Here is a 15,245-nt window from a genome sequence, read left to right as displayed (position 1 = left end):
TTATTACAAAATGCTTCCTAGCTCATATTTTATTATGTACTTTAGTCTACTAGTCTACTCATTTTATGACAGCAGGCAGATGGAACTAGGTCAGGTGAAAGTCTTGAGATAGGTATTGCTTAGCTTTCTTGCTTATGCCAGTGAGATTTTTGACAAAGGAAGAAAGCTGTGAAAGTGTAACGAGAAGAAACAAACATGGATAAGATTGATAAAATAATAATTGCCTCCCAGTGCATGCTTGCATTCAGATTTTGTTCCTTAAAAGGATTTTTTTCTGGAAAGAAAAGCTATACTTTCAGTTTTGTTGGGAACAGTGGGAGACTGTTTTGTTTATTTATAGTCTCAGTCCAAAGCAAAATGTACTGAAAAAGCAGGTGGAAGTGTACAATTATCATTAGCTGTGAAATAGATCAGTTATTATTTCTATTGATACAAAGAAAACAACAAAATCTATTCCTTTTCATGTGTTTCATGTAATAGCTTTTCATGCCTCATTTATGACATACTTTAGCATTAAGGCAGTGAAAGATTGAAGTATATAGTGCTGGGGTGACACATGATTTATTATTAATGACTATTCTTATTTCTAATGAAAAAGTTTTCTCCTCCAAAAGAGCACATGATTAGTAGATGCAATATCTTACTCTCTCTGACTTTGAAATAACATTTTGCAGCATTGGTAAGAGTGGTTCACGTTCTCTCTCCATGCTGTGGAGGCTAGCTCCTTAGGTACCCTGAGGCACAGCTGGCTGGCTGATGGTGCAGAGTAGGAGTGAGCACGAGTGTCTCACTTTGAATAGGACTTCATTATGCTTCCTGCCTTCAGTAGGAGCACAGCAGGTAACTGCCCTTTCAGTCATCAGTTTGGTCATCAGTATTGCTTATTGCTTAAGGAGAAGAGGGCACAAGGAGAAGGGGATGATAGAGGATGAGATGGTTCTCGAAGCGACTAGCATGAGTTTGGCCAAATTGCAGGAGGCAGTGAAAGATAGGTGTGCCTGGCATGCTCTGGTCCATGGGGTCACGAAGAGTCGAACACGACTGAACGACTGAACAACAACAACAAATTGCTTATGGCATTTGGGGCCTGCACAGATGAGAAATCCACTAGCTTGACCATGTAGGACTGGACATCAGGCTGTTTATGTGGAAACATCAGTCTAAGCCCCATGAATGGCCAAGCAGGCCCACCATATGTCCATGTAGGCCTCACTATCAGAACATCTCCCCTTGCCCTCCAAGATTTCTCCAATGAAAATAGGGACGACCCATTCCATAATGATAATTTTACTGTTTATACCCCACACATCTTATTGGGTTGCCCCAGCCACTCTTGGCAGCTTCCAACATATATGCAGACATAATAAAACATTAAACATTAAAAAACCTTCCTTATACAGGATTGCCTTCAGGCAGCTCAGGAGTCGAATAACTCCATACCCTCCAAAATTTCGACAATGGAAATAGGGAAGTCCTAAGGAAAAGTGGGACATTATGGGATCAAATCAGAAACTGGGATGGCTTCTCTAAATCAGCGACATTCCTGGAAAATAGGGACACTTTGACGATTTGTAGGTCTCACTGCCTAGATGTGCTTGTCAGTTGTGTGAGCCCAATTTTCCATCCTTGCAGTTTGGCTCCTTAGGTCCTACCACAACTTCTCCATCTTTGTCTGTGTTGAACTCAGTTTTGGACCTGCCATGAGGCCATTTAGGCCTTGCCTGTGTCCTGCTCAGCACTCCTTTGGCCTAATAATAATAATTTATACCCCATCCATCTGGCTGGGTTTCCCCAGCCACTCTGGGCGGCTTCCAGCAAAATATTAAAATACAATAATTCATCTAATATTAAAAGCTTCCCTAAACAGGGCTGCCTTCAGATGTCTTCTAAAAGTAAGATACCGGTAGTTATTTATTTCTTTGACATCTGATGGACATGTTATTATGTACCTGCTAGATTCCAATAGTGACTTAGGTCCCTAAGTTCTTCCCCTCAAATTTTGGTTTTTGTTGGTAGTCCCTGCATTTGGCTTTGAGAACCTGGCCCTTCTGCAACACATCATTGTCAATCCCATTCTGGTTTACCTCTAAGACCTGGCCATTGAGCTCTGTGAGTCTCTGCCTTCTCTGTGGGATGATTTATACCCCACCTGGCTGGCTGGGTTTCCCCAGCCACTCTGATAGCACCCCTTCCCCCGTAGGTTCAGAAATTATTGTGCCTGGCAGGCTGTGCCATTTAAGGGAAGGGGCTGAACTCAGTAGCAGAGCATAGAAATGAACTCTCAGGTAGAAAGGAATGAGTCCCACTGCTTATATGCTCACAAGTCTTGAGGGATGCATTCTTTACACTCAGGAATTAAATTCACCTGCTTACATTTCTATAATTGGCCTATGCTCTAACAGATCTTTCCATTGTTATATAACCTTTCCACCAATATCCTATCTCTTGACTCTTTCATTATGTGTGGACAATGAGTTGGTCAGTGATCGTGGCCATTTAACAGTCATCCCAGCCTCTGTTAAAAACTAGGAGCTGAGCAGTTTTTCTCCCCACAGGAGTCCCATTGCACTGATTTGATGAGATACTTAGTGCTATGTCTCTCAGCACCACACCACGTTAGATGTGTATATTTACATTTATCAATCAGGTTTGGTACTCCAATGTTCAGGAAAGGTTATTATTATTATTAAACACCTTTCCTCACAGCACTGTGGTCTTGAAAAACCAGCTCCTCCCTGAAACAGTTATTTACCCTGGGAGGGAAGCTTGGTACTGGTGTCAACAGCAGTTTCTCTTCTGGGGTAAATAATAGCTTCAGGGAGTTATTTCCATTGGAATCTGTTATTGTATTTTAAATATCATGTAGATTGGCCCTTGGTCTTTTAAAAAGTGTTAAGTAATATTTCACTTTTCTCCCGTTCTGCTCCTCCCCTGGAAAATGATTTAGACAAAAACTTTAATGTGTGAAGGAAATGACCAGGGTTCCAACTGCACGGGCAGACCCTCCAATTTCCCTTTTTTCCAGGGACAGTCCTGGATTTACAGAAGCTGTTCTAGCTTCTGATTTGATCCCAAAATGTCCCACGTTTCCTTAGGATGTCCCTATGTTGGAGGGCATGCATTGGCGTTGGATATTTCTCTCAAGAGTCACCTGCTATGGGCTATGTGGTGTTCCTTGTATCAAAAAGCAGCTGCTGTCCATTATTGTCTCACTAGAAGTTTGACCGTCTTTCAGCTGGAGACCTTTCGGTATTAATCAAGATGTAATGCATCAGTAAGGTAATGTAGTGTTAATTAATGCTCACTTGTAGTTGATTATCATTACATATGTAATATCAAAATTAGTGGCACTTGGAAATATTCATCATCATGAATACGTTAGACCTTTGAGATAAAAGGACTTAGTTATAATGAAGTCAGTGTTGCAGTTCATTTCCCACTACTCAGTAGAATCTATGTTGTAGTTAACCCATCTAAAGAAACACCTTAAAAAGTAATTTATGTGCAAAATTGAGGTTAGTAGACTGGTAAGGTCTGTGTCATGTGGAATTTTCACAGGTGCATTTGCTGCACCTTCAGTTTATTTGAGAATTCTCAGTGTTCCAGTGGAAAACACTGATATACACTAATTCCTTTGATATTCATTAAAATAACATTAATCTTGATGAACTCTGCTGGTGTTAATGTTGATTTATTCTGAAACCTTCTAATTAAAATAAATCAGATTCTATAATTAGCTAGAGGGGGAAATAGGCACTGACCTAGTTACTCTATGCTATACTATCTTTAAACTTGGAAGTATTTTGTGGGAGGAATTTAATAACAAGAAATGGTTTTAAGGACTGATATGTAGAGGATAGGAGATTTTGTGCACCCCTTTGGCTGGAAGTACTAAAAAAAATCATTTCAACAATATACTTAGAAAGATGTAGCAGTGCTTTGTAGCAAATACATTTGTTTTACAGCAAATAAACTATTTTCCTAATGATTTGGGCCTAATGATTTTGATTGACATAAGAAATTAGTAAATGCATTGGCTCTAGAGACACTGGAGTTTTTGATTGCTGCAACATACACACTGTAATTCCCAGGGGCTGAGAAATGTTTATGCAGTTTTCCTATTTCTCATGCTCCAGAGGGGGTCCTCAGGAGCTAGGGTCTCAGTCTCAGGAGGCATAAGCCTTTTACCAAAATATTCATCAACAATGACAGGGTTGCAAGTGCAGTGCATTCCAGAGAAACCAAGATCAAGCATGGAGAATCGGTCTAGGTCCAAAATGTGATCCAGAAGCAGGGTCAGGCAACAGTCCAAGGTCAACATCACAGGGAGTTCAGGTAAGGTGCAACACAACAAGGAAGGGAAACAAGAATCAGGATCAAGGAGCCAGAGACTTGTGTTCTTTCCAGCAAATAGAAGGCTCAAGATGGAGAACTTATATTCTCTGGTTCCATAGATCATACTCTAACTGTAGCTGCTAGTAGTGAAGGAGTTTCAGGGGTTGCTTTCTGGGCCAGTAGATGTTGTTGCTCTTTGGCCCAGACTTGGACCTTTTGACATCAGCGTTATTGAGAAAGTTGGGGAGGGATGTTCTCTTCCACCTCCTCTGACAGCTCCAAGGGTTTAGTGGGTCTCAACTTGGAGGGTCTCTCAAGGGGATCCTCAGCATTGGTTCCAAGGGACCCTGCCTGCCCTTCAGTGTCCTTGACATATGAGGTGTTGGGTCCATGTCTCATACTAGGTCAGGGTTAGGCATTTTATTAAAATATTTACACACTGCTCTTCATAATTGACAATAGCCATACTTAAAAGCATCCAATAAAAACCATATTAAATGGAAGTCCTGATGAGAATGGCTACTGAAATTAATGGAGTATGCAGAAATGGCAAAACTTACCGGAAGAATAAGAAATCAAGATAAAAAGTTATTTAGAAAGGAATGGAAATGGTTTATTTATACAAGTAAAGTATAAACAGATTAAGACATTGGCAGGATTACTGTAAAAACCTGCAGTTTTAAAAAGACATATGAGATACATATGGCAATAGATGAATAAAAAATAAATTAAGATAATTTGGAGTATGCAGGAAAGGATGAAAATAAATGTAAAGAACCATAGAAAGAGGGAGAAGGGAGTCAAAGTTTGAAATAAAATAAAATAAAAATTCCTTCCAGTAGCACCTTAGAGACCAACTAAGTTTGTTCTTGGTATGAGCTTTCGTGTACATGCACACATCTTCAGAAGTCTTCTTCTGAAGTGTGCATGCACACAAAAGCTCATACCAAGAACAAACTTAGTTGGTCTCTAAGATGCTACTGGAAGGAATTTTTTTATTTTTTATTTTGTTCTATGGCAGATCAACAAGTCTACCTACCTGTTAACTGAAAGTTTGAAATGTTAGACTTATGTTTGAATAAGAGTTGTAATGCATATTAATGAAAAATATATTTTTTTAAAAAAAGAAAAACAAACAAGGCCCAAGGGCAGCCCCATATAGAGTGCACTGCAGTAACCCAGCCTCAAGATTAACATCACATGAATCACAGTGGTTAGGCTATCCTTGTCTAGGACTGGCCATAACTGGCAAACTTTAGACAAAGCTGCTAAAACGCACTTGTAGCCACAGAGTATGCTTGGGCCTGTAGTGACAAAGTACCCCCAAACTGTGCACTTGCTTCTTCAGAGGGAGTGCAACTCCATCCAGAACAGGTTCATTGCCTATTTTCATAGGGTTGAGCTCAATGTTCTTAACTGGATATTTTCATTGTGCCTCAAAGTTTGCTTTCTTCATACCTGTTCTCAGCAGCTGCTTGCTATAAAAACTGCATCATTATTGTCATTTTCATTTCCTTCCTGTTCTTTAATTGGCAGGGAGTGGGATGCCATCAAATCTCAGATCGTGTACCACCTGCTGTCCCAGCCACCCATTCAAACTGAAGGCAATCAGATTTGTCCTCTGAATTGGCTTTGTGACAATTTTACACCACAAGGCAGATTTTCACTAAGGACAGGAAACATTCCTCTCTGTCTCAGTTGGTATTGGGAAAAGAGGACAATGTGGCTATGGATAGCTACAGTGCTCCATTAGTGGGCTTTCACCAGCAGCAAGGTTGGATAGGTGAACGCTCTTCTTCTGTTCACAGGGCCCTCTCAAGAATCACCAAGATAAGTGCTCATTATTTAACTGAAAATAGATCTGCAAAGGGGGTATGTGTGGTGTGTTTTAGGTCAGCGTTAGTTGGAACAAAAGTAGGAACAAAACTAACCATATACATTTACCTTCATTGTTAGAAGGCGACTACTGTTCTTTCACTGCACTGTCTGCCCTCTTTTCCATACTGTAGATGCCTAGAAAAACCCATGAACATAACCATTGTTTGTATGAATCATTCATTGTAGGGGATTGGTGGATGGATCCTGTTAGATATTTGCTGTAAAAAGATCTCTGAGATGCTAAAAAGAATTATCCATGACCGAACCCTTTCAGGAAAAACAACAACAGGTATTCCCTCTCTTGGTGTGGTTTAAGATTAATAGAGAGACCTCTGGATGGCTAGTGTTAGAACATCTTAGTGCCTCCATGGTCACAGTCCAACACAGAGCTTAGCATGTTTCAGCTCATCAATTTTATTTATTTTAATCCCCTTACCTGTGTCCTGCAAATTTTCCTACAGATGCATGCACCCTACAGATGCAAAATATTTATTTGGAGCTGCAAATTCTCAATTTCTGCTTCAACTTTTGTGCCTCTGGTGTTTTGTGGTGATTATGGAAGACTTTCAATTGTTTTTCCTGTGCTGAGAAAAGAGAGTTGCAACATTGCATCTCATCAAAAAGATGCCCACATCCCTTTCCCTGATGTTATTTTTTAAATGTTAAAAAGTGGAAACATGAAATGCAAAAAATCACTTACATTTTGCATCTTCTTTACATGCTTTAATATGCAATGCGTCTTTTATTTGAACAAATTACTTATTTAGAAGTGTTTTTTCTTAAGCAACTTACTTGTTTACCTTTTCATGCATTCTGAACAAGTGTTGCACATTCTCCTGATGGCTGTTGTGGGCACCTCAGCACACAGCACCACTCACTGTAGCATCACCTCTCAATCTTTGTTGTATTCAAGATCACTGTGACATCTTCACACCTTCATCGCTTAGAGAAGCAACGGACCCAATGGCACTTTGTGAGCCTCCACAATTCTCATTCTAGTGAGTGTGAAGATTTGCTAAGAAGAACATGAAATAAGCAGTTTATACAGCATTATACAAGAACATTGTTAGCTTGGGTGGTAGTACAGTATCACGACTCAGTTGTCCAAGACTCAGTTAATGTTAACAGCAAAGGAAAACATGCTATTTCATTATTTCCTCTCTCTTGCACAGCAGCAGCTGAAGAAAGAACCACATTAAATGAAAAGAATAATTATTTCCCCCATAAAGTGCCTTTATTTCTAAGGAAGAACCCAGTTGCCTTGTAGCCCAGTGTTGTAGTGAACTTGAATTCAGCTCCTAACCATGTAATTAGTGGCAGGGACATATGAACCAGAATATTTAAAAGATAGTTAGTTGCACCAGTGTCTCCTGTGAAATACATTTAAAGAATTTTTTTCCACTTCTAGTGCATTTTCATAATTGATGCTGGTTTTATTATTGCCTTATTTATTTATTGTAAGCTGCATTGAATGTGTTTTATATAGAAAGGTGGAATATAAATTAATAAACCAAATAAACTAAGCTGAAACCAAAGACCAACAGTATTCCAGCTTCTACTAGCATTTATCCCAGCTATTGTAGCTCTTGTTCCACCAAGGATACAGTCAAACATTGAGTAGATTTTACCTGTCTTTACTTAGAAAAACATTAGCATATCCTTCAGTTTTATGTGACCAGACCACTGTTAATATCTAGAAAAGCTGGCGTTGGTACTTGATTTCAATCAGGTTTGCTAAGGCTACCCAAATCTTTCAGGAGTTAATGCTGAGCTCTGGAACCCAAAGTCTCCTGCATAATGCAGAAGCTGGGAATGCTTACTCTGTACCAATAGAGGAAATAGATGGCTGGGACAAATGGATTTATTTCTTGTCTTCTAGTAATTATTTAATATCTGAAGAAGTGTGCTTATACCAGAACAAACTTAGTTGGTCGATAAGGTGCCACTGGACAATTTTTTATTATTTTTATTTTTATTTTGACTGTGTCAGACCAACACAGCTACCTACCTGAATATTTAATTACTGCAAGCCATGTACACTGGGATCCAGAGCACAAACACATCTGCATGTATCCTGGGGTTCCCCATGCTTTCTCTGCTATTTTTGGAAGAAGGAACCTGAAAGGATCCATTGTGCAGATGGCCCTTCTAATCATGGCTCATTGCTTATGAACTATCAACATTGATCACATTAGAATGAACAGCATGCAGGTGGGTGTAGTATCTACAGCTATCAGTCATCCTTCCAGAAGAGAAGAGGCTGATGGTTTTTAATGTTTTCATTAATTTAACAGCTACTGAAAATTTCCATTAATAAATGAGTTCCCAATTATTTTATTATTGCACATTGTATGATAAAATGAAAGCGGCACCCTAGTAATAACACAACTAGTTATTTGAAGGTAATTACTGGGCTACAAATATGAAATATGTCCAGCATTATGGAAGCCAGCTGAAGCATCTGCATAGCTTAGTCCCAACAAGCAAATGACACCCACCCACCAGCTTTATATTGTGGCCTGTCAGGTCCTTGATCATCCATCAGACGGATGTCAACAGCAAGAGGGGCAGCAAAAATTCTGTATTCAGTATATGCTTATTCTGCTGCCATGGTACAAACAGGTAGTAATTCTTTCTTCAAGAATAGGAGAAGAGAGAGTTTTTCATTTAGCTGACAGGAAATAGAAGGCTTCTTTGTGGTAAGAGAAAATGGGCACTCCTATTTCCGCCTCAGTAAGACTGGATGGGACGCTGGTGGCGCTGTGGGTTAAACCATGGAGCCTAGGGTTTGCTGATCAGAAGGTCGGCGGTTCAAATCCCCACAACGGGGTGAACTCCCGTTGCTTGGTCCCAGCTCCTGCCCACCTAGCAGTTCGAAAGCACGTCAAAGTACAAGTAGATAAATAGGTACCGCTCCGGTGGGAAGGTAAATGGCGTTTCCGCGCGCTGCTCTGGTTCACCAGAAGTGGCTTAGTCATGCTGGCCACATGACCTGGAAGCTGTACGCCGGCTCCCTTGGCCAGTAATGTGAGATGAGTGCCGCAACCCCAGAGTCGTACACGACTGGACCTAATGGTCAGGGGTCCCTTTACCTTTACCTAAGGCTGGATGAGTACCTCACATAATTGCTCTACAAACCAACCCCTTCCATGACCTCATATGGTTTGGTGCTCTTGAGAGGCAAGAGGCTTTCCAAAAGCCATCTAAGCTATTCTCAGATGTTATAGTAGAGCCAGTGTGATGTGGTGGTTAAGAGCGGTAGACTTGTAATCTGGGGGACTGGGTTCACGTTTCCGCTCCTCCACATACAGCTGCTGGGTGACCTTGGGCTAGTCACACTTCTTTGAAGTCTCTCAGCCCCACTCACTTCACAGAGTGTTTGTTGTGGGGGAGGAAGGGAAAGGAGAATGTTAGCCGCTTTGAGACTCCTTCGGGTAGTGATAAAGCGGGATATCAAATCCAAACTCTTCTTCTTCTTCCCTTCATATTGCAGGGTTGGGAGCACCAGTATAGAGGCAAATTCCTCTCCAAACCAATGCTCACTCTTTGGAACATGTGTGGAAAACATTATGTCTATGCATAGGGATCTCTACATGTTTTAACCATCACATCTAGGTATGTGGAGGAGCTTTCTATTACAGTTCTGCCTCTTCCCCCATCATATTGTGCACCCATTCAGCCCTGACAAACATCTGAAGAGTGTAAGTGTGAAGCCATATGAAGGCTGACTTTGTAAGTTGTTTGAGGTTCAGCATCGTAGCTACCAATAATATTGAACATGGAGGCCTTTCCTTATGTGAAGTGCATAGATACACATAGGTGCAGCCTTTTAACCATGCCAGCATACCCCCCTCCTAGTCATAGAAAGGCATCCACACAGTTCTGTTTTTAGTAGCTAGTGATCTTGCTGCTGTAGTAACATATGAAGTGGTCTTCATGAGCCAACAGTGAGCAAAGAACGTAATATTATATTGGTTTGTTACTGAACTTGTATTTTTTGTTACCAGACTCATAATTTGGGAACACTGAGATTTCTTCTAAACTTCCATCACAATCAGATAAATCAATTCCATACTTAAACCACATACTTAAAGTAGTCAAGGTCTGGAAATGTTTTTTCTCATGCAGTACATGTGAATGCAGTTTCCTCCCACCTCTTTTTACCACACACTGCAAGTAGCTAAATCCATTTTCAAACCTCATGGCTCTGGCCCAGATTATTAAATGAAGATCAGAAATCCAAGAATCATTATGCCAATATAATAAAGAAACCAGAAACTGAAAAGCTTATGAAAGTTAGGATGAATTTTAAAAATGACAAATAAAATATTTTGAATAGCAAATAATTTATGCAAAATATGTTACAAAATCTAGGATGCTAAATAAATAATACAGTATACTCTTTTTTGACATTTTGTATTCCCATATTTCTTTTTAACAATATTCCGAAGGTAATTTCCCTCCCAATAATAGTTACTTTATACAAATGGTGGATTTCATAGTTTTTAATTTTATTTCTTGAAGTTACTGTAAAATATTTGGGAGAAGTATTGAGAAAAATAGATTTGTGGTTAAATAATTTCTCTTTATTTATATATAAAAGGAAGATATTTGTTACTACTGTATGAAACATTTTGCCCTAACATTTTGGAAAACCCAGGTAATCCTGAATACTTATCCCTAGTCAGAACCCCAGAGGATGAATCTTTTAACTTATGTAACCTTCCATATTTTTAAAGTAATTGTACTGTAACCTCTGTTGCTATAGTCCAGTATTGTTAGCATTTTTGAAGCTAAAATATGAAGATTTCCTTCTCAAAAACCAGTAATTAGGTGGCAATCAGTAGGTTCTGTATGAACAGCTAGAATTAATGACCAATTTATTTAGATTTTAGACATCTTAAATATTTAAATATTATTTAGAGGTCTTTCTTTATAATTGGTTCTGTGATACAATAAAACATTTCTTACTTTTTGGTCAATATCTTTCCTTATTAAGTTACCTGTAAATATAGAGGAGAGGGAGATAATCTCATTATGGTTTGGGGGGCTTTCTTTCTGTCTGACTTATTTTTGTCACCTTTAACTGAATATGGAGGTAAAGTAGCTGTAACCTGTAGGCAATCATGAGCACAAATCCAAACTGGGGGCTGGTTCCTGCATTAGCTTAAAGGAGGACCCAACTGCAAGAAGGTTGGGTGGTGGGTGCATAAATGCCTCCTATCACACTTGATAGGCAATGAGATAATGCAGGTTCTGCGTGTAAAGGGCACATCCATATGTAGTTTCAATTCATATAATCTTTCCCACTTGGCCACAGTTGTATGTCAGATGATGCCAATCAAATCTAAATGCAAATGAGCCTGTGCATGGAACATTCAGGTTATATGCAGGTTGCAGAATACATACAAAGGTGCAAATATGCATGTGGGAAGGGTAGGAGGCTAGGTAATGTGTGGACCTGCCCTTAGAATCCATTTCTGTGGCTGTGCCAAATAAGGATCTGTGCCCATGACAATTGTTTGGAGGATTACCGGTAATTTACTACCTCTTCATTCAGTCAGAGATAACCCCCTAAAAAAGGCAACATGACTGAACCCCATCCCCAAAAGGATATGTGTGACTTGTCTCTACATTTTATTCCCCATCTGTAATTATGTCCAAATGGCATTTCCCAAAGCCAACATTCAGGCCTCTTTAGACAACTTTTTACATGCATTGTACTATGCATCCCAAAACATATTTTTAATTGTAAAACCAGGGAATTGGCTTATTGGCTAATTTTCATGACAAAACAGCCGTAAAAGCATACTGCTGGTGCTTGTACTGATTGAATACTTGAAGAATTAAAATACCTCTAATTGTCATGGCTACCTAGTTGCTTTATCTGAATTACTTAGAAACTAACTAAAACTGCATCCTGGTCAGCCATTAACTGAATGTAACTTTGTTGCTGTGGTTACTTCCTTTGTCTTCAGTGCTCTTATTCTCTGTGGTGTGTTTTTCTGTTTTTTGATGCAGGAATAGGACAATGAGTCATTCATTCACAGATGCGTTGATAAAATATCCCTCTTTATCATTACATTTCATTGCTTTACAAACCAGGCTGCAATACAAGGCAACAGTTAATTCTGAGAACTGTTTTAAAAAAACTTTGATTCTTTTTTAATAGGAAAAAATTTTGTCTCTGTAATCTTGTACAATCCACCCCTCCATTTGGTTAATGGATAATTTCTGGAACAAATAGATAGAATTTCCTGCGCAGTCAGTGTGATAACAGATGTGCAGATTTTGCACAGCAAAGAATTTCAGAGTGAAGTTTTCTTTCTGGGCACAAAAGCAGTAACAAAACAGTTTCTACAAAACTGAGAAACTCTGAATATAACACAAGATAAAACTTTTGTTAATTTAAAATTTTAGAAACTGAAATTTGCAAAGTAAAATGTAAATAAATCATGGTCCTGTACATACCAGTACATCTCAGTATATTGAAACTTTACAATATGAAAAAATACATTAGATCTGTACAGTTTTGTTTTTTTACAGGTAGGTAGGATGAGTTTTGAAAAAAGATTTATTTTAAGGATTGTACTCTGTTTTTAAAGTCAAAAAATACTGCACAACTTAGCTAATTATAAATTGTAGACATCAAACAATCTGTATCTGAATGTGTAAATTTCAACGGAACAGGAATTTTGGAATCCATTACTGAAGAAATCTTCATTTCATCCTTCATGTGAAAAAAAAAATGGTGGCAACTCTTGGCTGTATTTCAGGCCACTGAATGTATCACTGATTTCGTGCTACCGTTGTGATTGTGCTCAGATCCAAATCAGTCTCTAAGTGTGTTTCCATTGTTTCTTCCTGTGCATTAGATTCATAGGGCTTATGAGCGAGAAGTTCATGGTGTACACCACAGTAACTTATTGTAGGCTGGTCATATGCAAGAAATGTTGACACGTTCATAGATAAAGGTATCTAGAGGTGGAAATAAATATGAAAAGTAGTTAGTAAAGAGGCAGTTGAGCACTAAACTAGATGTAATATTGGAAGACCATGACTCCATTTTCTGCTTTTATTTACAGCTTCAGTAGCAGCTACAGAAGGGAGGTGGGGGAGATTCGATTCGAATTGTGATGCTGGGGAGGTGGTTTATTGTTTTCTGTTACCCCTCCACATTCTGTACTATCTATTAAATATCTGTTTTTCAGATAAAAGAACTCTTAACTAGGAAAAAAAACAAGTCGTTTCTCCCCCTCCCATCTATTTTTAATTTCATTATAGATTTGATACTCCATTGTAGACTACTTGGTCTTTAAATCTATTATCCCACAAATATTATCCCACAATGGTAAAATGTGAACTTTTCTTTCATAAATGTAGCCATCTCCCACAAAGACTAATGGTAGTTTAGCCAGACTTAATTTATTTCAGCTAATGATATTTCATCATCATTAATCTGTAATAGATTGTTTGAATACATCAATTACACAAATGTTTCCATGAACCACTTAATACAATTTTCAAATTAATACCTTTTTTATCATTGTTACAGCCAGAAATACTTTTTTCTTTTATTCCTACATATATTATTTTATTCCATTTCCCCCCAAATATTTTTCCTTGGACTGTTTTCATAATAGTAATCATCCCCTCCACTCCAATTGCTGTTTGCCTGATGGGACAAATAATTTTTCATTAGGAAAATTAGGGTTAACTTCGCTTTCCAAATACCATGGTCCTCATTGCATCACACACCCCTTGCGTGGTGGCTGCTATTAATCTTTATCAGAAAAGAACAACAGCAGGAGGCTGATCACAGCTCTCCTGTCACGTCTCATTTCATAGGTACCATTCTATTTAAAAAAGAATTCTAGAGCCCATGCACCACTCAAAGTGGCTTATAACAATTAAAAAACTTTATATATATTATACTAGCATGGTTGTTTGTGAAAAGGAGTAAGTGAAAGTGATGATGAATACCTATAGAGTGCTACAGTGTAAGAATGCCTATAATGAGGAAGCTTGGCCTTAAATACACAATGCATAATGTGTCTTTTAGCTACCCTGTCCAAAAAGCTCAGCTAAGAGGCAAGTCTTTTTTTTATTAGTTGTCATAAACATCATGTGAGATGTATCAGACTGTGAGGCCTTGAATTAGGAACTGTTAAAAAGCATAGAATCATAACTCTGGAATTATTCCAACAAATGCTGTTGGGGTATAGTAATGGCTATGCTACTCCAGCATTTGATAGAATAATTCCAGTGAAAATCTCATTTAACTCAGGAAGAGAGTGAATATGCTTAAGGTTATGCTGTGAGCTAGACAGTTATTGGCTCAAATCTTACGTCATCGCTAGAAGGCCTTGGGCAGGCCTCAGTTCTCTCAGCCTCAGCACTCCCTCTCCAGCAGCAATACAATTGAATTACTGACTTACCTCACATTTTTTTGGGGGGGGGAGGCTTGTGAAAATAATGTATGTGAAGCAGTTTGAACACTAAAGAAAAGATATATAAATGCTAACTATTGCCAAGCCCAGTGCCCAACCCAAGCATCTCCTTTCCCCCTCTCCCTCAACTCAGATCAGCATCTTTAAGCAAAGCATAAAAAGAAACCAGGTGAACTATCCCAAACGACTCAAGTTGCACACACCAGGGAAATCAGAAAGTAGAAAAACTCCAGCGTTACTCAGCTAGTTTGATCCTAAGCAGTAAGCAAAACCCACCTACTGAGTCTTCTGAAAGAAAAATTTGCTGAAAAACAAGTCCAGCCATTCAACAAGCAAATGAAGAGTACGTCACTTAGTGACGATATAGAATGCTCTCCTTTGGTTATAAAGGAGTCAGAGACCTCTAGCTACTAATTAGTTGAGAAACTCTTGTTTCACTATCCACCCACACATTATGAAATACTTTCATTTGACATATGATATATGTAAGCTTTTTGTGGCAGCAGATAATGACCTTTTATGAGACCAAGCTGTGTTGCTGAAATGGCAAGCAAAGGAACCGAGTTTTTTTTTAAAAATAAA

General features: G+C 38.7%; 2 protein-coding genes across 2 annotated transcripts in view; one reads left to right on the top strand and one right to left on the bottom strand.

Moving 5' to 3' along the window:
- CTNNA3 (catenin alpha 3) overlaps positions 1-15,245 on the top strand; it is a 577,780-nt gene that overhangs the window by 146,794 nt on the left and 415,741 nt on the right.
- Positions 12,265-15,245, bottom strand: part of LRRTM3 (leucine rich repeat transmembrane neuronal 3) — a 112,069-nt gene continuing 109,088 nt past the window's right edge. Inside the window, exon 3 of the mRNA XM_033148942.1 lies at positions 12,265-13,191. Within this exon, the coding sequence (XP_033004833.1) occupies positions 13,003-13,191 (189 nt within the window). The 3' untranslated portion in view covers positions 12,265-13,002. The remainder of the gene's footprint in view (positions 13,192-15,245) is intronic.

The sequence above is a fragment of the Lacerta agilis genome, chromosome 5 (assembly GCF_009819535.1).
Source record: "Lacerta agilis isolate rLacAgi1 chromosome 5, rLacAgi1.pri, whole genome shotgun sequence".
Lineage (NCBI taxonomy): Eukaryota > Metazoa > Chordata > Lepidosauria > Squamata > Lacertidae > Lacerta > Lacerta agilis.
The sequence above is the reverse complement of the archived record's forward strand: the minus strand, read 5'-3'. Positions and strand labels throughout refer to the sequence as shown.